Source organism: Amblyomma americanum, chromosome 1 (genome assembly GCF_052857255.1).
Source record: "Amblyomma americanum isolate KBUSLIRL-KWMA chromosome 1, ASM5285725v1, whole genome shotgun sequence".
NCBI lineage: Eukaryota > Metazoa > Arthropoda > Arachnida > Ixodida > Ixodidae > Amblyomma > Amblyomma americanum.
Window position 1 is genome coordinate 513750457 of NC_135497.1, and position 25937 is coordinate 513776393.

General features: G+C 45.8%; 1 protein-coding gene across 1 annotated transcript; it reads right to left on the reverse strand.

Moving 5' to 3' along the window:
- Positions 1–577: 577 nt before the first annotated feature.
- Positions 578–25032, reverse strand: LOC144116190 (uncharacterized). The gene is made up of 3 exons (XM_077650910.1): positions 24658–25032; positions 19528–19830; positions 578–1553 (listed from the first exon to the last, which is right to left on the reverse strand). Exons 1-3 carry the CDS (start codon positions 24952–24954, stop codon positions 1131–1133), a joined length of 1023 nt encoding a protein of 340 aa, XP_077507036.1. The 5' UTR covers positions 24955–25032; the 3' UTR covers positions 578–1130.
- Between the last annotated feature and the right edge of the window lie 905 nt (positions 25033–25937).

Sequence of the window (25937 nt, forward strand, 5' to 3'; positions counted from 1 at the left end):
CATTCGCACCTCCGAACAACTCTCCTTTATTCTTAGTCCGCGATGGGTATATATAAAGATGTCAGCACCCCAGTCTTTGCATCATGTACTTGTTAACAAGTATTTCTTGAATATATCCGTTTTGTTCCAACTAAGTCTAGCGGTGTCTTTGCCTCTCCGTCCCGTATGGACCCGCGCAGTATGTGGGGTGGTCACAATCGTTCAATTACTGTACTCTATTATTGTCCGCCTTGCTGTAGCGTCCTCCAGCACAAACGGCATTGACGTATATCCAGAAGTTTTTGAAATCAAAATCTGCAAGCAGTGAAACATAACCAGGTTTATTCCATATCTCCATTAAAAATGTATCTCTAAACGAGCCGATTCTCCTGCCTTGCTCCGTTGAATCCAGTCTACCTCATCCTCGATCGGCCCTCTCGCCCGTAACCGGATGAAAATATTTTCATTTCAGAATTAACAGGTCTCACTCTACTAAACAAATCACAGAACTAGCGCTCACATTTTTGTCTGTGATTATCTTTGTTTAGTTAACGGAAGTGATTTCAGAACCGACTACTTATTTGTGGCGGAAGAACAATAGATTTCAATCAGTGTTTATTGCCAGGAAAAAATACACGATACCAACCAGCCCATAAAAGCATTGATGCTCGCGAGCGTGGCTGGGCTGTAGGGCATTGCTGAACTAGTGCAAAGCCGTGCACAAAATACAGATTTCCCGCCCTAAGCATTCAGAACAAAGAAAAGCACGTAAAGCGCGAACCAAAACATTAAGCCATACTGCATCAGATTAAACGTTTAACCAATAACAATGAAACCAAGTAATAGATCAAAAAGGATTCATTCAGAAATTATTTTAGTAAAAATATAAAGCCCACAGAAAAATAGCAGTAATTACAGAAAAAAAATAAAGGGTAAAAACATTAAGCATCGGCGCACAATATCATCTCTCGCAGTACAAAGAGCTTTGCGAGAAAGGAAATTGTTAACCAGTGTCCTGTAGCGTTAACTTTCCTGAGTAAATTTAGTTTGCGTGGTCACTTCAGTCTACGTCTTGTTTTCGGCGCTGTGGTATACGATGAACCCAAGACAGCACGGCCAGATGCCGGCTTTATTGTGTCACCCTGACTGAATTATCCATTCGTCAGGCCTTTGCGCACCGCGATTAACAAGAGGGCGCGCTCAATGGCCGTGGCGCCGGCGGCTAAATCGGCGGCCTGCTGGGCGGTGAGCGTCACACGCCACTGGCCATCTGCCTGCGGGCGCGCCAGCACCGCCGACAGCCGCTGGGTCTCCACACCGAGGCGGCTGCAAGCGTAGTTAACTTCGCGGAACTGCGCCGCGCTGGCCAGTTGCTCCGGTGTCCTGTCCTCCACTTCGACGATGGTGGCGGTCGCGGTGAAGTGCTGCCGGAGGCTCTCCAGCTTGCTTTCCAACTGGTACAAGGTGGCCGCTACGCTGGGATGCGCCGCTGCTTTCCCGTCTTGAATACTGGCCGCCAAGGAGGTCTCCCCGGAGGTCAGGGGGCTTCCCGGGCAGCTTTCGCACGTGGACACCTGGTGATTCCGAAGGAAAAAAAAAGGTTTCAAGCGGCTTTCGCGCAACGTTAAACTAGTTTCAGCGTCGTCTGTAAGTGCAAGGGAGGGTGTGGAAGATTATGTTGCAAGCGAATGCGTCGGACGGTTCAGTCACGCGTGGCCCGTTAATATATGACTAATGGTTCGCGCTAGTGATGGCAATTGGTCATGCGACTTCGGTATGTAATGACTTCATTCCATGACAAGACACGCGAGATCTCGAGGAAGGGGAGTGCCGCTAGAACTGCTAACGCCGCAAAGAAACGATCCACGACGCGAATGCACGCTCAATGCCCCGAGCAAATGATGCGCGCCGCGCAAGACGCCGCCCAGCATTACTGCCTGCTCAAGTTCACGTACGAGCCCTGACAACGGTGAGAAAGCAACCTACTAATGAAGTACACGGGGAAGACGCTCCCTTGAAGGGTGACCGGAGCTCGGCGGAAGTGAACTGCGGCACGAGAATTTTTCACGAAGTGTTGGTGCTCTATATACAAACACCGGGATTACAAACAAAGGGGGGTTCGTGGCAGCCGGCATCGCTTGGAGGAGGCGGGGGGGGGGGGGGGGGTGTTGAGAAGTACGCTTAGCGCTCATAACTATACATGAATGAACAGTTTTCAAGCCAGTTTTCTGCTTTCACCGTGCGCCTATGATATTGTCCCTTGTGAATAACAACCGGACTCACACTATTCTGAAAATATGAAGCCTCACTTTATAGGCGATGTATTTATAAAACACCACGAAACGTACACGTAGGAGTCGCCCGCAGCTGGGGTTACGAGAGAGTTGCGCAACCCATAAAAGCAAGCAAAACTTACCAAATTATATTTCTCGTTTGTGGCTTCTCTCGTAGATTCAACCGCTGCCATGAACAAACTGGTTGATCTCGAAGATCGTAGCCGACGCTCAAACGTTATCATACATGGTATTGATGAGCATTCCGATGAAAACGAAGACACTTTAAAAAATATAACTGGGATCTTTGAAACAAAACTTGGTATAAAATGCAAATCTGTTGCACGTATACATCGTCTTGGACGACAAGGGAACCGAAGACCCGTGATGGCGTATACGGAAAAGCAGGCTGTGTTACAAAATTCTAAAAAACTCAAGGGGTCGAATACTTATGTCCAAAATGACTATAGCAAATGCACGCTGCGCAAACGTAAACTGTTGTGGGAAAGTTCAAAGATAGAACGTGATGCCAAGAAACGCGTGAGCCTTGTTCACGATAAGCTGAAAGTTGACGGCGTGTTGTATGTCTGGGATGAGGGACGAAATGAGCGTGTGGCTCTTCCATCGCGAAATGAAACAAAATATGAGCGCTCGATTCCTTCAGCAGCAAATTCCACGAATGACTGACAGAAAGCAGGCGAAAATACTCATGAACTGAGAGTGTTAAATGTGAATGCCCAGAGTCTCCTCAATAAGACAGATAAGCTTGAGTACCTTCCTTTAGTGCATGAACCTTACATAACAGTCATCACTGAGACTTGGTTGCATGATGCTGTGATTCCATCCTGATACCCAGCTCCCACCAAATATTTCGTCGCGACCGACTCACACGGGGCGGTGGCGCAGCAGTGGTATTAAAAAACACCCTAAACGGCATAGTCCTCAATCAAATCCCAGATCATGAAAGCCTAATTATCCAAGTAAATTGTTGGGGCCATTTATTCACAGTGTGTGCTGTTTACAGAGCACCGTCGTGCTCTACTGATTATTTGTTTAGGCTTTACGATCACTTATGCCTGCTTAAAAAAGACCGCCTCATTCTTGCTGGTGATTTTAATCTTCCCGAAATCAATTGGAGTAACCCAAAATATGTTTTTGATGTTATTGAAAACCCTCAGACTGATATTATGCTCACGTGCGATCTTGTGCAAACGGTAACTGATTATACTCGGGAAATTGGAAATGCCCGTTCTACTCTTGATTTAATCTTTGTCAACAGGAATGTGTCTGACTATACGGTATCGGTAGACGCTGGCATTTCTGATCATCATGTCGTAAACTTGTCCTTTCGAATAGCAAATCGACAAGGCCATAAGCAACAACCTGTTCGTACTGTCAAAAACTTTTCACGAGCCAGTGACCAAGCCATTTTGGACACCCTGTGGCATTTTTCTGATAATCTATGTGGTGATGTGAAATCATTATGGAAGTCTTTCATGGAAACTGTACAGTCTTGCCTCGAAACTCATGTACCAAACAGACGTGTAAAAACTAACAAAAAGAACCCATGGATGACACGAGAAATTATTCATATCCATCGCAAGCTAAAACGTGCTAAACGTAGCGGTCATTTCAATAGCACCCATCAACCCCTTAAAACTGCGCTAGCCTCTCAATTATCCGAAGCAAAAGCAAAATACTTCACTCACTCACTCCCGAGGTTTTTAAAGGATAGACCTGAGGAGTTCTGGTGGTACCTCAGCGAAACTAAAAAAGAGCAGAGTCAATTATCTGTTAATAATTGCATTTCACATGACCCGTCCGTTATTTCCAATTGCTTTAATCAGTACTTTCACTTAATCAGTACTTTCATGTGACAAGCCACTTCACCCTTGAGGGTATAAAATTTTTCACTGCATACTCTGCACATGAAGATTTAACAACTGTATCATGGGCTGATTCAACAACTTTTTTTTGTGTCACTATTCTGAGTGAGTTGTGCATTGTGCTTTTGAAGCAATAACCCATGAATTTTAATAAAAATTTGGACTGCTGCATCTTTTCATGTGAGCTAAACTCAACACAATTCTGTAAGTCCATTGCCACAGGGTGCATGAAAACAGCTCCTGAACAGAAAGCAAGCCTCCTAGAATTTTACCTCATGTGGAATAAGCCAAATAGCTAGGCCTCTTGGTATGTTAACACCTTGATATTCAGCGCGACACATGATGCGAGGACGAAGGCAGAAGAGACAACAAGCGCTGACTATATACAATTTGTGCTGGTAGTCGGCACATGTTTCTTTTTTCTTTGTCCTTATCTCCCTCACCGTTGAGATGCTGAGCTTTTCTTTTCCCACCAAATGACAAGAACGCTACGATGCCACAATCTTAAAAAAAAATTATGGTCATTTTTAGTTGTCTACTCACTTCAGAAGTGGCTGAAGCTGCCACGTTTTGAACATGGAGGAAGGAACAGCTACGAGAGGCCCTCGTTATCTGAGCTGCATGATAAAAAGTGTGCGGGAAGTTGTGTTTTTGCAAGGACTACAGGGATTCTTTAGCTTACCGCACAGCGGCGCCATCTGCATCACAGGCGCATCTGTGAGTTGCCGGCGACTTAACGCGACTAGAGATAGTCTCCTCAGCTTGGTCTTCATGGCACAAGCATGCCAAGATGACAAACCAACAGGCATGCTGGAACCTCACTACCAGCTTCAAAATATGTGATGTAACGACTGCTCCTAAATTCTTTCCTTCTTCCATGTTTCGAACTTTTAGGCTTCTCGTCAAGCTATAGTATATGCTGCCGCCATACATCTAACTTGCCGTCTGTGCCATTAGAATGCGTAATCTATTCATATGTGATATATCCATAATGACCTTAACTGCAAGTAAAAAAAACTCAAATAGCCACGTCAGTCAGATCCTTAGTAGTTTTTTCAACCCATATACAGCGGGATGATTTATAACTGTAACATAGTATTAAAATCTTCAAGGGCTTTCAGTCTTACTTCTTGCCACAGAAACATATTGCAACAAAGTGACAAATTGATGTGGCACCAGCTCTTATTCTCCTCTCACTTGAACTAGTGTACACTGGTACGGAACAACACAAAAACACAAATCTACAAAGCTATCAGTAATAGAAAAAGCATGCTTGGAATAATCTATGGTATTTATATAAAGCATTAGAAATTGCATTTGAGTCAATTCGCTATAATTTGAGGTTCCTTGGATATTATAAGCCAAAACGAAAATGCAGTTAACAAAATTTCCTAGTTTGCCTCACTCCAACAATTCCAAACTCCATACCCACAACACCCGAGATCACGCATGGAAATGCCTGCTGCAAGGAAAAATTATGGCCGCCAAATGTTGAATTATCAACTGCCATTAACCTTAAACAACCTCAATGATTAAAATACTGCAAAAAATCATTGATACATGAAAAAAAAAATGTGGGAAAAAAGTATTATCCGGGAAAACATGATCCAAACTGCCCAATTTTGAAAAATACAACTGTTCAATGAGGGACAATGACGTATTGACATTTTCACTCCATTAAAATGTCGACTGGAATTCCGTGGCACAATGCCTTTTCTAAAGCTGATAGAATTCAGCCCGCATTTGTGCTGTCTTAAGCGCACAAAGAACTTCGCAACACATGCGGTCTCTCAACGGCAATGGCAAAAGTGACCGAAATCTCGTACTCAGTTTTTTCAGATGCTTCTCCCCCTTCGAAATATTAATTGCGATGAAACCACTGTGTCAACTGACTATCGCAGCATTTTTCTTTTCCTTTGTTCTCCTTTTCCTTTGCCCCTTTGTCCTCAGGCACCCCGAAGAAGCCGCTACGTTTCTCTTCATGTCGCGTCCTTGCAGGAGCAATCTGCTTCTATGCTTGCGCATTTTTGTGTGCGTGCAAGCATGTGTGTGTGTGTGTGTGTGTGTACGTGCATGTTTCGCCCCTTTGCACCTGGCTACAGCAGAGAAGCCACCCAGATGGGTGACTGCCACTGTTTTCCAGCTTTTCACGTCGCAAGACCCCCTTCTTGGCTCACTTGTATGGTTTGTACATGTTCAGTTGGTTGCTTAACATACTACCCGACCTAAATTTGCCAAAACTTTAAGCACAATAGCCAGAAAATCGTGTTATTCAGGAATGTTGAGTTGAGTTTAATGGTGCATAAGCGACTAAGGCTATCATGCGCCAAGCTCAAGGTATAAGAAATTGTTTTCTGTAGATTTTTACAAAGGTATAAAAAATATGGCGGTGTGGAATGCCTAAAAGGTTATATCCATCTGCCCAGTATTGAGAGCAAAACAAGATATTAAAGGTTTCAAAGGAGGCTGGGTACCCTCATCAGCCGTCCTTGGCTGGGCAAGGACTGGAGGCCCCCAAACAATCAAAATAAAAAACCTCAGTCCTTTTCTCTGGAATGCAAAAGTGGCTGAGGTGCATCAGGCAAAGTACTGGGTCGTGTTTTACATATTTTTAAGAACACCAGCTTCTGTTAAAAATCTAAAAAATGCAGTACATGTCCACAAATGCATTTTCACCTAAGAGCAGTGATGGATGAAAAGGGATGCGTTGGTTATAAAACGGAGAGAAGCACTTTTTCCGTAGCTTTTCCAGTTTCGAACATGAAATTAAAGTGTGACTAAGTTCATCTCCACATGCACAAACTGGTTGATCTTCTTTTGTTAGCAGGTAGTTGTGAATAATGTGTGCGTGGCCTATACGGAGGCGGCAGATAATGACTTCATTGAAACGTTTCTGATGCACACATTACTTCCATTCACCGAGCACTGGTTTTATTAAGTGTAGCTTGTTATTTACTTTGCTGTCCCAAGTGGACTGCCAAATTTTCCTTGACTTACATTGTATTAATTTCATGCAATCTTTATAGGGCACATTTGCATTCTTTATTTCCTTGCCACAAGCTTGAGCAGCACACAAATCTGTTCTTTCATTGCCCTTTATGCCGACGTGACTTGGTACCCAGCAGAGTCTTATGTTTCTTCCTTGAGCTAGGGCTGTTGTAATATAGTGTATGAGGTTGCCAAGCAGCGGGGTTATTGCATTTCTAGAATGAATGGCTGTGAGCACATTTAGCGAGTCTGTGTAAATAATACTGTTGGCGAGGTTCCCATTTACTATTTTATCAATGGCTACACAGATAGCGTAACATTCCGCAGTGAAGACTGAAGCACACTGTGGAAGTCTTACTATTTTATTCCAATTCCCGTGTACCGCTGCACTTCCAACATAAGCGTCTGTTTTTGAACCGTCTGTATAAAAAGCTGCGTAATTACTGTATTTTTCTTCAAGTGTGAAGAATTCTTGTATGATATGTTCTTGCGGAATTTGTTTTTTTACGGAAGTCTGTAAGAGTGAGATCACAGACTTCCAGAAAGTTGTACCATGGCGGAAGTGGACCTCGCCTACGAAAAATGCTTGGCAATATGTCTAGTACGCCAAGGTTCTGGCACATGTCTTCGAATCGTAAGAGCAGTGGATGGGTAGCTTGCGGTTTATTGTTAAAGAGTACTCTAGATGGGCACTCTGTAGCAACGGGGTAACAAATATGTTTGTGCAGTGAACTAATTTTTAGAATGTACGAGCATGTGAGCATGGCTCTTCTGTCTGTAAGTGACGGCTTGTTGGTTTCAACATAAAGACTGTTTATAGGTGACGTCCTGTAAGCACCAGTTGAAAGGCGTAAACCTAAATTGTGCACCGGGTCGAGTCGTTTCAAATACGATGGCCTTGCTGAACCATATACTATACTGCCATAGTCTAAGCAGGATCGTACCACAGAGCGGTAAATTTTTAGAAGGCTTGCACTGTCAGAACCCCAGTGTTAATGTGAAAGGAGTTTGAGTATATTCAGTGATCGGGAAGTTTTCTTTTTTAATGCATTAATATGAGGCAGGAAAGTGAGTCTTTTGTCAAATGTTATACCTAAAAATTTGTGCTCATTTTTTACGGGCAACTCGATTTCGTTCAGATGTAGGGTCGGATCTGCCTGTAATCCTCGTTTCAATGAGAACGGAATTGCCACCGATTTCTGTGGGGAAAACCGGAAACCATTTTTACCCGCCCATGCTGCTAGTTTATTTACAGTCAATTGTATTTGTATTTCACATGTTGATACAGTGGAGGATGTACAAGCTATTTGAAGGTCGTCTACATAGACTGAGTACATAACGGACCTCGGGATTATTTTACTGAGAGTTCATTTTTACAACGAAGAGGGTAGTGCTTAAAATACAGCCTTGAGGTACTCCATTTTCTTGAATAAAATTTCTCGAAAGCGTAGAGCCCAGGCGGACATTAAATGAACGGTTAGACAATAAGTCTTTACGGAAGTTCAGCATTCTGCCACGGATGCCGAGCTCAGCTAAGTCCTGGAGAATCCCGAACCTCCATGTTGTATCATAAGCTTTTTTTAAATCGAAAAAGACTGCTAGACAGTATTGATTATGGATAAAAGCTTCTAAGACAGTATCATCTAGACGGACTAGGTGATCTGTTGTGGAGCATCTCTTTTTAAAACCGCATTGATGGATATCTAGAAGTTCGCAGGATTGAAGGACAAAAGTTAATCTTATATTCAGGACACTTTCAAACGATTTGGCGAGGCAACTGGTAAGGGCTATGGGTCTATAACTGTTAGGAGATGTTGGAGGTTTATTAGGTTTAGGAAACGGTACAATAATAGCTTTTTTCCAGGCTTCAGGTATTTTCCCCAAAAGCCATACTTTGGAAAAGAATCTTAAAAGTGCTTCTACGGCAGGCTCAGAAAGATGGGTGAGCATTTCATAGTGTATTTGGTCGGTTCCTGGAGCAGTTTTCTTTCCGGCAGACAGTACTATGTTTATTTCTTGAAGAGTAATTAAATTTTATTCTTCGTTTTCACCTCCACTTACTGGAAGCCTTCATTTTTCGGTTACATTTTTGTGTTTTATAAATGACTGCGTATATTGCGATGAACTGGAAACTGCAGCGAAGTGTTCACCCAACATGCCTGCCTGTTCCCTTATGCTTGTTTCTGCGCCAGGTGTTGTCAGAAGAGGAATTGTGAACGGTGAGAAGTTGTTATTTAATTTTCGAACCTGCTCCCACATTTTTTTAGATGTGATTTGACTGTTTATAGATGAAACATAACTCTGCCACGAAGTTTTCTCGGCAATGCGACAGATGTACCGAGCTTTAGCTCTTGCCTTTTAAAAATATACGAGATTTTCATGTGTCGGATACCTGCGAAATTTGCCCCAAGCTCTATTTTGTCATTTTCTTGCTTCCTTGCATTCCTTTGTCCACCACACTTTCTGTGTTTTTGTCGCACCACTCCCGAAGACTGAGGAATAGCTAAGTGTGCGGCATTAATTATACAGTTTGTGAATATTTCGTTTATCTCGTCGATGCCGAGGTTTTCTAAAACTATATCTTCTAAATTGGCTTGTGCTCTATAAATTTCCCAGTTTGCTAAATGCAGCTTCCAACATCGCAGTTTAGTTGGGATGATTTCCGGCGCAGATGACAAACTGATTATTACAGGAAGGTGATCGCTGCCATATGGGTTGTCGATAACGTCCCATTTAAAATCGTTAAAAACAGATGGAGAACTAAAAGACAAATCTAAACAGCTCATATTGCCCGAGGTTGGAGAGCAGTATGTGGCCCTTTCCGTGTTTAAAAGACATATATTGTTTGTGAGAATAAAAACCTCGATTGTTTGCCCCCTAGAGTCAGAGCGCTCGCTTCCCCAAAAAGGGGAGTGAGCGTTAAAATCCCCAACTACCAGATATGGCTCTGGAAGTTCATCTATCAGTTCTTGTAGGTCATGGGCATTTAAAGTAAAGTGTGGAGGAATGTACACAGAACAGATTGTTAGTGTTTTGTAGCTGACAACGCTGACTGCTACAGCCTCAAGTTTTGTTTTGAGCTTGATTTCTTGAGCAGGGACGCCATGTTGGACAACAATCACAATGCCTCCCGAGAGTCGATTTGCCTGCTCTCGATCACGTCTAAAAGTTTTATAATGTTTTAGGATGTGCACATGTTGTGGACCAAGATTGGTCTCCTGAAGACATAAAACTGTAGGTAACAGTGACCCTAAAATATGTGCTATGTCACTGTAATTCCGCATAAGTCCTCTGCAATTCCACTGAATTAAAAAAGCCATGTTTATGTTTTTGAGAGGAAATGAAGCGGGGCTTACTTATGTGGTGGGCCTGTTATGAGGGGCCCGTCTTTTTTCCGCTCAAGAAAGCTGTTCCGCCTCTGTAAAGGAGGCGGAGTAGGTGTTGTATCCATCACCTCAACCGAGGTGCTGGAGGACCGCGGAGGGGCCACGGTTGTGTTAGTTTCAGGCCTCTCCCGACGGGGGGAGGTCCTGCGGGATCCCGACCAATGGACCGCGCTCTATGCTTTGAGGGTGGCAGAGCAGCCTTCACTGTCCCTGCCTGGGGCGTGGATGGCCCTGCCATAGGCTCTGTGAAACCAGCCTCGGCAGGTGCCATAGTGTTGTGTGGTGTTACGCCCCCGTGCATCACATCAGCGAAGTTGGGTTTTGCTGTGAAAGAGAATGTGTTCGTAAGCGCAAAATGCCTCCTTGCTTCTTTGAATGAAATGTTTTGTCTTTATGGTAATTATTTCTTTTTCTTTTTTCCAGGACGGACATGCCCTGGAGTATGCAGCATGGTCTCCTTCGCAGTTTGCGCAGCGCAGTGCTGCACCACATTCCTCAGAATGGTGGTCTTTCGAAGCGCATTTCGCGCAGGTTTTGCGGCCGCGGCAACTTTGTGAGCCGTGGCCAAACTTTTGACAGTTGAAACATTGGCGGGGATTGGGTATATAATGTCTGACGTTGACTTTCAAGTATCCAACTTCGATCGTTTCGGGCAAGGTACTGGTGTAAAATGTGAGGACCATGTGTTTGGTATCTATTTCTTTGTTATCCCTGCGGATCTTGATTCGGTGAACGTCGATTACATTCTGGTCGGTGAGCCCTTCAAGCATTTCGGCTTCTGTGAGATGGATAAAGCAAGATTCAGAGATTACACCTTGGGCTGTGTTTAGAGATCGCTGGGGGGTTACAGAGACAGAGATGTCCCCTATAGACGCAATGTTTGAGAGTTTGGAACATTGGATGCTGTCGCGCAGTTCGAGAAGTAAGTCGCCACTGGACATTTTTAAAACCTTGTAGCCAGGGCCCAAGGTATTGGTTAAACATTTTGAAACAAGGGATGGGGATGTTAGTCTTGCCTGTATTCTGTCACTTTCACTGTGGATTACGTGGAACTTTGAAAATGTTTGTCTCTTTTTTGAGAAAAAATCAGCTGCTTCGTTCCGCCCTCTTTTTAGAGAGCGATCAGGTTTGGATAAGGGTGGAGCCATAAAACATTTAGTTTTTCGGTCATGGTGCCAGCCACCCACCACGGAGTCCAATAAGGGGAAGGGACAGGAACTTGAAAGCAAGTCCTGCCCACGACAGCTGTACACCTCAACTATAACCAAATATGACGCAACTCAGGGTAGTTGGTCACATAAGGTTAACCCTCGCCGCCAGGAAAAAAGGAAAAACCAAGAAGTGAGTAGGAGACAGGAGAGTTGTGAGAAAGAGATAGGAAAGTGAAAGACGGAAGGGAGGACAGGAAAAGGCGACTGCCGATTTCCCCCGGTCAGGTCAGGCCGGAGGTGCCGTCTACAGGAAGCTGGGGCCAAAGTGGTGTGTTGCCTCCGCCGAGCGGCCTTAAAGGACCAAACGCTCGGGATCGGTTCAACCACCAGGATCCCCTTTTCCTCGGACACGGCGATGCCACGCAGGCTAGGCGCGGGTGCTTGGGTCCGTGGTGATGCAGTGTTCACCATCATCCCCTTGCGGGGATGTCCCTGCGGATGCTCGGGAACCCGTGGTGTCGCCACTCACCAACGCCTGCAAGCTGCAGACGCCCCTCTGCGGGGATTATCCAGGAATGTATTAATAGGGACAAAAATGGTGCGACTCAGCCTTAAAACCGGCGATTTTCAGCCTATGAATCAGGAAAGTAAGAAAGAAGTTTTTACTGTATTGACATATTATGCACTCCAATTTCAACCATTCGCAGTATTATTATTATTGAATGCAATAAACGGCTACAGCCACTTTCGCCTATCAACAGCAACACCATCACTACCACAACTGCTTAGTGAGAGCAAATCTGTGCCATCTATTTTTCTCTGTTATTAGTTAGCGCTACAGAGAGCACAAGTATTTCATTAACTCAAATTATTGACAACTTATTAAAACGTCTTTTCATTTTTTTATACTGCCTTCATCATTTTTGTATATATTATGGGGGAAATAAATATACTATTACTATTATATTACGATACAGGCAAACTTTTTTTGCTTTTTGTCCACTTAATGGCAAAATGATGTTGATTCTTTGTTGAAGAAGATAATAGAAAATATAGCCTACAACAGTCCATCAATTACAAATCAAACATTTTCTCAACACTTTGCCATCTTTGCCTGTGGACTCTGTGCTACTGCATTTCTCGTTTACTGTTTTTAAAATATGTTACATAGGCCCCCGAAGCCTTCGTATTAGTGTTCACTTTGTAGTTCCGTGCATTTTAACAAGATATGGCGATGCTAGATGCTATGTTTATGTGCCAAGAATTCTCAATGATTTGCAAAATGAGGTATTCTCCATTACATCGAAAAATGTGTTAAAAACGTGGTTTGCTCACTGTACCGAACTTGTTTTAATATTTATAAGCTGTATTAGTCATCATTTTTAGAATTTATATCTATTATATACATGTTATCTGCTTGGCGTTGATTCTTATCCTGTGATTTGCTCCCCGTTGGTGTTAAGCTCCCTAAACGTTAGCCCTACTGCACGCTCGTTTGCTAAATCTGCTGTGCCAAGTCCCTCAAGCCATTGGTGGCTATGAGGCTCATTTCTATTACTCTGCATATTCTTTAACAACTGCACATTGTACAGTGGTACAACTGTACAAGGTACAGTTGTGACTCGTTAATTTGGATACTTTGGTTCCTGAGCACAGCTGCCCATAAAGTAAGTCGCCAGTAATAACAGATTGTGAAGGAACAACAAAAATTTGAAAAAAGAAAACACTGTGATGAAGTCTCCTTCTGTGCAAGTGGTGGCCAGTGAAGAGAAATAAGACAAAACCCTGAAAGCTCCAAGTGCATTACCCTGGCCTCCATTACCTTTACAATTATGCGGTGCAGTATATGAGGTGCCATTAGTCCATGAGACATATGGTGGCAGCTCATGGTGTGATGACACATCTCCTACTAAGACTGTTCTCATTAACATCTTGTACTTATCTGTATTCAGTCAGCTGACAAATGCTGAATGCGGCTTTCAACTCTGGACATCCTGCAGAGTTTTAATGTAATAGCACTAAGGCTTCCATTGTACAGAAAATCTGGTGTCGGCGTTGTTGGCATCATGAGCGAAAAAGCAGATAGCCCACCTGCCACCTAGGTCACATGATCTTGTGACATATCACAACCTGCCCACTGGATTGTGAGCAAATTGCCCACCATGGTAAGAGGCAGTTTAATTAATGACTGGTCGCGAGAGGTTGCTCGGGAAGAGCAACCTGGGTCTGCAAGCCCCGTCGGTGGTCATGTTTGAAATAGTCACCTGGTGAGGCAGTGGTGCACCGCTTAACCGCTGCACCACTGTGGCAGGAGTGGTATGAGGACTCCTGTGATCAATGAATGTAAAGATATAAAGTAGAGAATGACCGTATCTGTGAAGAAATACGCAAAGAGGACCGTAGGCCACTGCAGGGACTCATTATTGCTATCATGTCAAATAAGGTGGAGCTAAGTGTCCCTCAAGTTTTTTTTCTACATAGCCACTCTGCAATACGGCAAGTTCTAAGGTGCGTTTTCTGGACACCTTCACGCTGTGAAGCATAAAACCCCATAAAAAGGCCATAACTCAGGTATTCACACTTTCACACTGCTTTTCGCTGTTGCCCTGCGCTTAAAATAGAGGAAATCAAACATCTACTACAGGAAGTTAAGATTTTGTTCTTTCTGGTGTTCCTATTAATGAAACAAAAATATATAGACCTGAATGGGTTTTCTGCACTTTCACACTGTCCATAGCCTTGGATAGCGAATTTCTATATTAATGAGGCATACAAAAGTATTGTCAATAATCCGAGTAGTCCATATTAATGCAGATCCTATTAATAGGGCACAACTGTATAATATTAAATTACAAGTCTACCTGCATGCCCTTGTACATCTTCGACCCTATCTGTGAGGGCACTATCAAAGTCATCCCATTTTGCACATCCATTTTCTAAAGATCAGCCTGATAACTGTTTTTTAAAGAAGATGACAGACAAAGCAGATGACTCGTGACAAAGAAGATGGCCTCAGCCGTATTGCTATCGCCATGAATGTCTGTGCCGACCTAGCTGCCCTCGGACTGCTTTCGCTGCTGCTCCCGTCCTCCCAGCTTCTTTGATGATGATGATGATGGATTTTTATGGCGCAAGGGCATCTATGGCCAAAGAGCGCCATGGCAAAAGGTATTTTCAAATTCTCAAGGTGGGGTCGAAGACCCATTTCCCAAGCATTTCACCCTTAATAAGCCGAGCACCAGACCAGGGGAAAGCTTGTACCCATTGTATCACAGGTGGGTACCCGGCGGCACTTGGGATCGAACCCGCACCTCCCGCATGCGAGGCGGATGCTCAACCACTTGGCCACCGCTGCGGTATCCAAGCTCCTTTGAATAAACCGCCGCCTTACATTTGGTGGAGGTGCTGGGTACAGCCCTGGAATTGAGCAACCATACTCTCCCGCCACCTGTGATGCCTAACGACGCTCAACATCAAGCCGTGCAAGTGGGCCCAGCTGTTACCTGCGCCGGCTCCCTTCGCCAACGGGACCCGGCCATCTTCAGAGGGACTGATGAGCAAGATGTCGAAGATTCGCTCATGTCCTACGAGCGAGTGAGCCTTTACAACAAATGGGACGATGCGACAAAACTAAATAACGTAATTTTTATCTCACCAGCGTGGCTAACCTGCAGTATCGGAACCATGAGGTGGACATCCGAACTTGGTCTGCTTCAAGACAACCTTCGCCGATGTGTTCGGTCGTCCTGCTGTCTGGAAACTCCGTGCCGAACAATGCTTGCGCGAACGATCTCAGCAGGCCGGCGAAAGCTTCACAAGTTACATCGAAGATGTCTTTGACTTATACAAACGTATCAACCTCAATATGTTGGAAGCTGACAAGATTAAACACATCTTGAAGAATATCGATGACGACGCCTTTCCGATGCTGTTAGCGCGCGACTTGTGCACCATTGCTGAAGTCGTCACCCTCTGCCAAAGCTTCGAGGACCTGCAGAAGCAGAGGCTCCTGACTCGTCAGCACCCCCGACAGGTTGAGTCGCTTGCTGGGCTGATGCCAGCATCTGACACCTCCCCCCTGCAGCAACAGATCAAAGACTTTATTCAGGAAGAAGTGGCATGTCAGCTCTCTCTTCTGCCAAGCCCTACACAGCGAGCTCCATATTTGGCTCCCGTTCTTTGACATTCCATCCGAGAGCAGGTTGCCGAGACTCTTCCACCCGCCCATCTGCCACCACCTGTCGCCGCTCCACTGACGTACGCTGACGTCATCGCCCAAACACCACCCCCTATCGCCGCTCCGTTGACATACACGGACGTCGTCGCCATACTTTGACCGCCTACCTATCCTTTGCCTTGAATACCTGCACGAACAGCGGCTCCTCTACGGCCGGCTCTGCAAATCAGCAATCCCTGGCGCACCATCGACAACCGGCCTATCAGCTGCAATTGTGGCTTGCCTGGTCATGTGGCCCAACTTTGCCGTCGTCGTCTCCCAGTCTATGTGCCACTTCCTCAAGCTCCCCCGTACTGGCCTTCCACGAGTCAGTACTCCGGGCCTGCTGAGCTGCTGCAAAGTCGTCCTTTTTATCCTGACCATTCGGCCCTTTTTAGACCTCATTCACCTTCGCTGAGGCGCTGCTCCGTTTCTCCTATGCGACGTTGCCCCACTACCATTCAGGAGGAAAACTAGGTGCCGCAGTTCCTGAGGCGAGAACTGCGCCCCCGTCAAATTTTGCAAGGCCTCACATATCCCCTGCTAATCTGATCGAAGTTTCTGTCAAGGGCATTTCTGTCTTGGCCATTAGGGACACCGGTGCTACAATTTCTGTTATGGACGAAAAGTTTTGTCGTTCGTTGAAGAAGGTAAGGTGCCGATTGCTGCACTATCTCTGCGTACGACCAGCGCTGAGCACATCAAGCCGTCCGCAGCCTGTACCGTTCGAGTTGTGATTCAGGACTCCCTCCGCACGATAGAATTCGTCGTGCTGCTTTCTTGTTCCCATCCTGTTATTCTGGGCTACGATTTCCTTTGCCGCCATGAAGCTATTATCGATTGTGCTCGAGCAGAAGTCGGGTTCCCTTCTCTGCCCAATCCTTTGCTGGACGCTACTCCTTCTGTTGCCTGTGTTGAAGCCCTCGCCGCCGAAGACATCAATACTCCCCCATGCTCATCCGTTCTTGTTCACCTGTCTTGCAACTCTATCGGTGACGACACTGTCCCCTTTACTCCAGGCCATACTTTTGCGCACCACAAGTGTCTCCCTCTGCATACACCATACTGACTATGTACGCTAGCTTCTCGATACTTTTAGTCTTTAACCCGTTTTCCTGCCCTACCGCTCTGCGCCTTGGTGAATGCCTCGGCAGTGTGCAGCCCGTCGCATCTCCGCTCATCCGCGAGGAGACCGACGATACACCGCCCCTCGCCGCGAATGTGCTCAGCCCACCTGCTTCTACGCCAGATCCCTCTTCTACCGAATTGTTCTTGCACTCCACCAATGCCGATCTTCCTTCACCACAAAGAACACAGCATCTCGCCCTTCTTCATCAATCCCGTCTTCCTTCGACGCTCACCAAAGTGCCTTGGGTCGAACTTCCACCGTCACCCATCGCATCGACACTGGTGCTCACGCGCCGCTGCGGCAGCACCCTTATCGCGTGTCTCCAACCGAGCGCTAGACTATTGCACAGCAAGTCAACTAAATGCCTCAAAACGGCATCATTCAGCCCTCAAGCAGCCCATGGGCATCGCCTGTTGTCCTTGTGAAAAAGGAAGATGGCTTCATACGCTTCTGTGTTCATTACCGCCGCCTTAACAAGATTACACACAAGGGTGTGTATCCCCTCCCACGCATAGACTGCGCTCTGGACTGTTTGCAAGGGGCAGAGCTCTTCTCGTCCCTCGATTTATGACCTGGGTACTGGCAGGTCCCCATGGAAGCGGCCGATCGCCCCAAAACGGCTTTTGTGAGCCCTGATGGATTGTATGAATTTACTGTGATGCCGTTCGGCCTTTGTAATGCCCCTGCAACCTTCGAAAAGATGATGGACACCATTTTACGTGGACTCAAGTGGAAGATGTGCCTATGTTACCTTGACGACATTGTCGTCTTTTCCCCCGACTTTGAAACCCATCTATACCGCCTGAAGCACGTTTTGACCTGCTTCTCTGATGCTGGCCTGCAGCTCAACTTGAAAAAATGTTGTTTTGCTACAGGTCAACTGACTATTTTAGGCCAAGTTGTCTCCAAGGAAGGCGTTTGTCCTGACCCAGTCAAACTTCGCACTGTCGCTGCCTTTCCCAAACCTACTTCCATCAAAAACCTGCACGGGTTCCTAGGTCAGTGCTCTTACTTTCACCAGTTTATTCGCAGCTTTGCTTACATTGCTGCGCCTTTAACACAATTGTCCGGCAGTTCCAATTTATCACTGTGGTCTCCGGCGTGCAATGATGCCTATAACGCCTTGCGCCGCCTCCTCACAGCGCTGCCCATACTGCGCCATTTCGACTCGGGCCGCTCCTACCGAGGTGCACACGGATGCCAGTGGTGTTGGTCTTGGAGCCGTACTTGCCCAGCGAATCTGTGGTTTCGATGAATACCCTGCTGCCTATGCAAGCCGCACACTTACGAAGGCTGAATGTAATTACTCCGTCAGTGAAAAAGAGTGTTTGGCCATCGTATGGGCCCTTGCAAAATTCCGCCCGTACCTCTATGGCTGCTCTTTTGATGTGATGGACCATCATGTGATTTGTTAGCTTTCCTCCTTGGAAGGCCTATCCGGCCGCCTTGCCAGGTGGGCTCTTCGTCTGCAAGAATATGACATCCGCGTGGTCTATCGCTCCGGCCGCAAGCATCAAGACACTGATGCCCCTTTTAACACTGAGGGGTGGTGTTGAAGTTTCTGCAAAACAATTCAAAACATCAGAGGCGTTCAAATAAGCATGAAGTGTTTACAGAAAAAAAAAAAAGAAGGGGGCCACGCAGGATGCCTTGTCAATCTTTCAGGAGTGTATCGCTGTCCCGCAACTGGACAGCACAAGTTCAGTGATTTTTATCTGTACAATCCAGGTTTTCAGTCCCCAGAGATCTCAAAAATATATCTGTTATATAATGCAGCCCACAAACATTCTCATCATTCACTAGCAGCAAGATAAACGCTGCCACTATCTTGCAGATTAAACCCCCTTGTCGAGTGCAATGCCAAGAATTTAAACCTGTGAATAACATTCCTGAGAAACAATGTGTAAAGTAACGAAACTGCTGGTGGGCCTGCCAAGTCAAAGCTGTTGCCACCCTCTGTAGGGGTTAGAAAAAAAAAACTGACAATTTAACGTATACTTAGCCAAATGCGAATTACTTGCACTAGCGCTCTGGTTTTTCACTTTGGTTTCAGTTAGAGCCTGTTTTCAAGGTCAGGCAGACTTCAAACAAAGACTGGCAAAATCAGACTTCAGCTCCATCTTAAGGGTATGACGCAATGGTGTTAATGCCTACATATACGGAATTGGTCATTCTCTGCTTTACATTCTTAGATCCCTGGGAGTGTTTGTACCACTGCTGGTGCGGTCGTCAAGCAACGTGCCACTGCCGTGTGTGCCTGCACACACACACACCTGTCAGGATGTCCCTGTCAGGTGGGCAGCCTGCCACAAAGCAGACATCAGACATCATGTTTTCACGAGAATGCAGGTAGCAGTGCTACTGCACTGAAAAGAATGGGGAAGTGAACCTACAGATCAGCATTCACAGCCAAGCCATGGTTCTGTCTTCTGTAGAGGGAGCAGCATGGACACAAGAGCCACTGCAGTGTCAGGGCAGAAAGAGTGTAGGTGAAGAGGACCATGCCCACAGGCACATACCATTTGCTTCATGGCACTTCCAGTTTCATCCAAGGTGTCCACCTTCTCAGATCCAGGACACTCGTCACCCTGAAATAAACATTTCGCCGCTTTCCTTTGTGGCACAGCAGATGGAGGAGCTGCAGGAGCTGCCAGCATGGGAGTCGACGCCACTACTGGCATAAAGGACATTTTTGACAGGTCTGCTGTGCTGCTGCGGCTGAAGTCCGTGCCAGCGCCAACCGCCCAGCCACTTTTCGCAATGCTCGGTTCCACGTCTACTGTGGCAAGTTCCAGTAGGAACTGCCACATGTTCTTCTGCAACTGGAATCGGAAATGTGAAAAAAGGCATTTATTTTGGAGTTAAATTAGTTGATTAATCACAGTGAATGCAGTGCTGTCAGCTTACTATAACATGCTAAAATGGGAAAACATGCACACTGCACACAAATGCACACCCATCTGGAATGACCTTGAAAAGGTGTCCTGAGTAATACTACACCCTTGAAACGACTCCTTTCTTTCACACAATTTTCACAGTGTGAAGCTTCAGTCATGTGCACCTTGGAAGTTAGTTTAATGGTGCAACTATCTTCGCAAACCTGCAACTAATAACGTAAAGAAAGTGGTTACGCGCTATTTAAGAAACCATTTCGGGGAGCTGGAGGCAGAAATGTGGAGAGAGGGCTTTGTTTTCACTCCAAATGAAACAAGTGAATGATTTTGGAGCTAATTAGTTTCCCAATGACAGTGAATGCAGTGCTATAAGCTCATTATAATACACTAAAATAAAAAAAATGGACACTGCAAACAAATACATCCAATCTGAAATGACCATGGAAAGGTCTCCTAAAGGTCTTCAGAGTAATGCTACACTCTTGAAAGGACTACTTTTCTTTCTCACCCTTTTCGCAGTGTAAAGCTTCAAACGTGTGAATCTTGCAAGTTAGTTTAATGGTGCAAATATCTTTGAAAACCTAGAGCTAATAATGTAAAAAAAGTTGCTATGCATCACTTAAGAAGGCATATTGTGGCAACTGGTAGGTGCAAAAATTTCCCAGTTTTAACCCATCCCAATAACTAAAAGTGACAATAAGAACTATGCTTTAAACCTGTCCAGATGTGCACCCATTCCCACGCTGCCTGGATCACATAACCTCAGATAATTATGATGTCGCAACCATTGCTATCACTGAGAGGTTCATTAAGCACTTAAAGAAAGGAGCTACACAGTGAAACAGAATTTAATTAGTACTCAGGTCTTGGGTTTCTTGGCTCATCCTTAAATCCACACATCTTTCACAAAAAGGATGAGGACGAGCAAAAAAAAACATGCTAATGTGCTTAGAGTTTTGAAATATGTTTTGCCTCGTTCTTTTATTGCTTTGGTCCTCAGTGGAGAGAGAAGCTGCCGTATGAATAAATTTAACTGCTTTCCAAGAAATAAATTAGCTGGACATCACATTCAGCTCTGCAAGTTCTAACCCGTCCAAAGGGTTAGACGCTTTCATGCTTTGGCGTTCCTTAATCAGATTTTTCGTCTCCTGTGATAGCTTGCAGTATCCTGTTGAACCGTCCCACTGCCTACTTCTATTGTGCACACCGTAATGGTAGCTGTGGGATTATCGTTCTTTGTTTGAACATCATGATTGTCTTCCGCAGTTAAAACTGAATATCTGTTCTGCAGCGATATCCTGAATTCCTCTACCTTCCCTATTAGCGCTAACTCGTTAATGGGCTGCCGTCGCACCGGTTTCTTCTCTTAAGTCGAAGCTAATTCGAGACCTTACCATCCTGTGGTCACTACAACGCACCTTTCTAAGGACCTCCATATTTTGCAAGAAGTCAGGGTGAGCGCATGTTATGAAGTCTATTCCATTTTTAGTCTTGCTATAGGGGCTCTTCCATGTCCATTTCCTCTTTTCTCGTTTGCAGAAGAAAGTATTCCTGATCTGTAAATTATTTCTCTCTGCAAACTCTACAAATAACTCTCCCCTGTTATTCCCAGAGCCTATAATATAGTTGCGTACAGCCTGGTCTCCAGCCTACTTCTTACCTACTCTGTCATTGGTCGCCCATTAGTACAGTGTATTATGTTTACTCTGCACATTGCTGATTCCACGTCTTCATAGAAGTTTTCGAGGATCTGGTCATCATGGCTGGATGTAGGCGCATAGGCCTATACCAGCTTCAGTTTGCACCTCTTATTAAGCTCAATTACGATAACTGCAACCCTCTAGTTAATACGACAGAATTCCAATATGTTGCCATCTATAACATGATCGATGAGGAACCCCATGCCTAGCTCTTGTCTGTCCGCTAATCCAGGAAAGCATAATTCGCGCCCACGTTTTAGCACCGTATATGCCTCATCTATACTCCTAACCTCACTAAGCCCTATGACATTCATTTACTACCCGCTAGTTCCTCCAACAGCATTGCTAGACTAGCCTCACTGGATAATGTTCTAGCGTTAGACGTTGCCAGGTTCAGTTTCCAATGGCAGCCTGTCCGGAGCCAGAGATTCTTGGCACCCTCCGCTGCGTCACAGGTCTGACTGCCACCTTGGTCAGTTGCTCCACAGCCGCTGTGGACTGAGGGCAAAGGGTTAATTGGTTTGTTTATATACACCTCCTTCACACCGCGACATCACAAAGATGCGGTGGCGCTGATGTCAGTTGCACAGCAGGCAAACGAGGTTCCGGCCGCCCGCGTCTATCGTAGCTGTCACAGCTACCGGCACAACGGCGTGGCTGCATCGTGCCGGTACACTGCACAAGCAGCATGTACTGACCAGCCTGCATTGCTGTGGGATCCGCGTAGTAGCATAAAAAGAGATTAAATCCGCCTCGATAGGTTCCTTACAGACTAATACTGCAATAGGCCGCGATTTCAAGCTTAGTGTGGGCCTCGATTGACGCTGCCAGTCAGTACATGCAGCAAAGCTTTCGTAGCGAGGAAGATGTTACGCTCACTCGCCTATAGCATAGTATGCTTGAAACAGCATAAGGAAAAAACCAGCGCAGATTTAGCTGCGCACGTAATTATCACCCGGAGCCGTTTTGGTGTGCACGGTACGCCGGCCGGCTGACTCGCAACCAAGGAATGCATTCATGCTCATGACGCAGCATAATTTAACGAGTGTGGAAGTTATATGATGCACTTAATATTTAAGTGGGACTATTTTTTAATACAAACGACATGATTATAATTGATTCATGTAGAGAGATCTGATAAATTGTGCTGCTCTTGCACGGTCACGTTGGCATGTTTAGAACAGCGCACATTAACATGTGCGAAAAGCCTCGTAAGCATGTTTAGCTCTTTTCATTTTATGATGCGTCATAAGCTGGTTAATGAGGTTGTGCGCCATCGCGAATCGTGTTTGCAACAAAACAGCTGCGGGGCGGGAATTGCCCGAGTTGTAGTGTTTTTTGGTCTTTGTTTTCGTTATCACATGACAATGGCGGGCGAAGGATAACATAAAGCATGCGTAACAATTGCGAGCACGCCTAGCTGCGTCCAGCACACATAGTGTGCAAGCGATTGGTTTTTTGCGACCTCCGCCGCAAACTCTTTCAACCTCCTAAGTTGCTCCGCAACTGATGTGTTAAGGGAGTAAGCTAACAAGCTGTTGGATGAAACACTGCAATGACATATTGGGGATAAGCTATTAAATGTAGCGCTAGCTGGCAACGCACTACGTGGCAGGTGTGTCAACAGACGGTGAGCACTCATCTGCTCGGCCGAAAGAGTGCCAGAGCTTACTCTCACTACTGTCCTGCAGAAACAGCATGCTAGCTTGTACAGTGTGTCAAAGACCGGTGATTTTATTCCATGCCTACAGTAGAAATCAACGGCAGCAACACTTTCTGCTTACTACCAACCACATACACAATGCTCAGTGCTGAGCTCTTTCCCTGAACACGCAGTATGTGGTCAACGTGAGCCTGTGTACTTCGAGCGAAATTACTAAGTTCAATGCATGAACCCATCTTGTGAGTAGAAGAAACTGAAAACGCACCTACAAGCTTTGAAAACCCGCGCTCAAGACCTCCCTGGAACGCCTGTTCCCCGGGTTCTTGCCTACCACGAGCCGGCTAAAGACCTCAGTGCCACCTCGTTCATTTGCAAACATGCAGGAGGTCTATAAGAGGTTGTGGCCAAGTACTACACTGGGGTGGCCAAATCCTGTTCTGGTGAGGGACTGTGTTGTTGGCTCTAGTCACCAAGATCAGGCCACACTCTATGCCTGGTGATGCAAGTCAATCGACACTCGGAGTGTTTTTTTTTTTTTTCCGGTGGAGAATGGGAAGGAACAGAAATTTGAGCCCGGTCTTCTTTCATGCGAGGTGGATGCTCTACCTATACGCCATAGCTGCCCCTAGCACTATGGGGATAGAATAGATATGAAGTAGTACGAGGACTGTGGAAGGGTGTAATGGCCCTGAGACTGACTTTTGTGAACGCGACACTGTGCTTAAAATCAGATGTAGTACAAAGACTAGAGATTAACCAAAGGACTGTGGGCAGATTAGCTTTAGAAGCCCATGGAAAGACAATACGCGAAGCTGTACAGGGAGATACGGGCTGCCCTTCCTTTGAGGCAAGGGAAGCACAGAGCAAAATATCATTTGAGAATTTAGACTACGAAACATGGAGGAGAAGAGCTGCTGTGTTGAAGTTTGTGTTGTTTCGGGCCTGGCCGGATAGGTGAGAGCTTTCTCAGACTCTGGCTGTGCCCGGACATGTATTAGAGAAACCGAGCCGGGCTTGGGCGGGTAACGGTAGAGAGTAGCAGGCCAAAAATTGTGCAAAGAAAACTGCGCATCCGACACACGGACGGCGAAGAGGCAAAGACGCACACAAGCGCAGTTTATAATGGACCAATTGGCCCTACAAGTTCTACTCAAACATCTTTCTAGTACCACGGGATCTTTTCTAGTATGTAGCCAAGGAATAATTATGGCCCATGCAGTGTTCCATTACACGCATCAAACGACCCATCACAACCACTTTTTAAACTGCTTTTAATAGCCTTTCACCTTTAAAAACCAGCCCAATACTCTTTTGGCACCTCTGCCATTGCGCCATGTACCGAAAGGATGGTAAGCGAAATGAACGCAGGCGCTGGACTCGAACATGGCCTACCTGGCGACTGGCAGTGCCTGCGACGAATGCCTTGAACGACTTGGCGCTTTTCGGCTTGATATCGGTCAGGACCTTCACTATGCGGTCTGTGAGCTCCAGGTCACTGCTGCTGGAATTTAAATACTTGGGGATCTCAGCCGTCCGGTCAGTCCATCCGAGCGTCAACTGAAGAGCCCTGAGGCGCTGCGTTCCCGGCTCAAAAAATATCCGCGCCGAACTGCACGCCGCGCAGTCTTTGTGGGTCTTAAATAAGAACATTAAGTCCGCTGGGTCGAAGCAAGCCAGCTGTTCGTCCATTTTCAGCAACTTCAGCCAAGGCGGATTTATAGTGGTGGCGAAGGCTGGGCCGAAAAGTGGTTTAGCGCGACTGCAGCACAACCAGAGGATGGGGGGGCAAAACACTCATATAAATAAATAATAAAACTACAAAATTGGAATGTAATCTGCCAATAGAAAAGAAAAAATATATTAGCACCTTGTTTTATGAAAGAGGTAAGTCATTTTATTAAAACCTGGCAAATTTTGTATTTTTGCAACACTGTTGACCTGCCCCCTATTCATGAGTGTGCGGTGCATTACAGCGCGTCTTTGCAGGCCTTGTTTCGATACCCGGCTAACCCGGCCACACGGGAGCTTACGAAGCGATTTCTTATCGCCAGCTGTCTGCGATGGCGCGCCTGGTAAAGCGTATAAATTTAGCTCGCCGGTCTCAAAATGCTCCTTTTGCGAAGTTTTCGTCGTCCTTGCACGTCGCTTCTTTGTCACCGTTCGGTAAGATTTGCACCCCGCTGCACCGCTGCGGCAGTTTTTTCGGTTTTGTCGTTTCCTTCGACGTGCGGCCAGTGCGCAGTCTTTTTCCGGCTTTGCACGCTTCGCGCTCTTCTTTTGAAGCGCTTAGCGCTTCATTTCAAGATGAGCTTGCGGCATGTGAAGAAACGATGCTCCGTGGTACACTGCGACAGCGTGGATAGTACCATTGGTGTCACGCTACACCGATTCCCGCTGGACTTTCACAGGTGTGTCGTCTGCTCTAGGTATGCGCGATAGCTTCGATATGGTTTCGCCGGGCTGTTCGCTCGTGTTTCATAGCTGTAACCCGTTTGTGCGTACTTGGCTTCATGTCTTTTTCAATGTATGGTATTTGCTCCTACGTTGAGCACGTTTGAGGGTGCTAAAGCTGGCTTTAACATTGCCTTGCAGATGTAAACGCACCTGCTATATTCTTTCAGCTGAAGAAATTAAATGTGAAGAATAATCCCAGTGTGCTCTATGGTCTGTGT

Bases quoted from the DNA above. Each gene is read 5' to 3' on its own strand.
- LOC144116190 (XM_077650910.1), bottom strand. From the start codon at position 24,954: ATGGACGAACAGCTGGCTTGCTTCGACCCAGCGGACTTAATGTTCTTA. The intron at 19,831-24,657 runs GTAGGCCATGTT...TTCCGATTCCAG, and splicing joins CAGGCACTGCCAGTCGCCAG to TTGCAGAAGAACATGTGGCA. The intron at 1,554-19,527 runs GTATGTGCCTGT...CGGAATCACCAG, and splicing joins GAAGTGCCATGAAGCAAATG to GTGTCCACGTGCGAAAGCTG.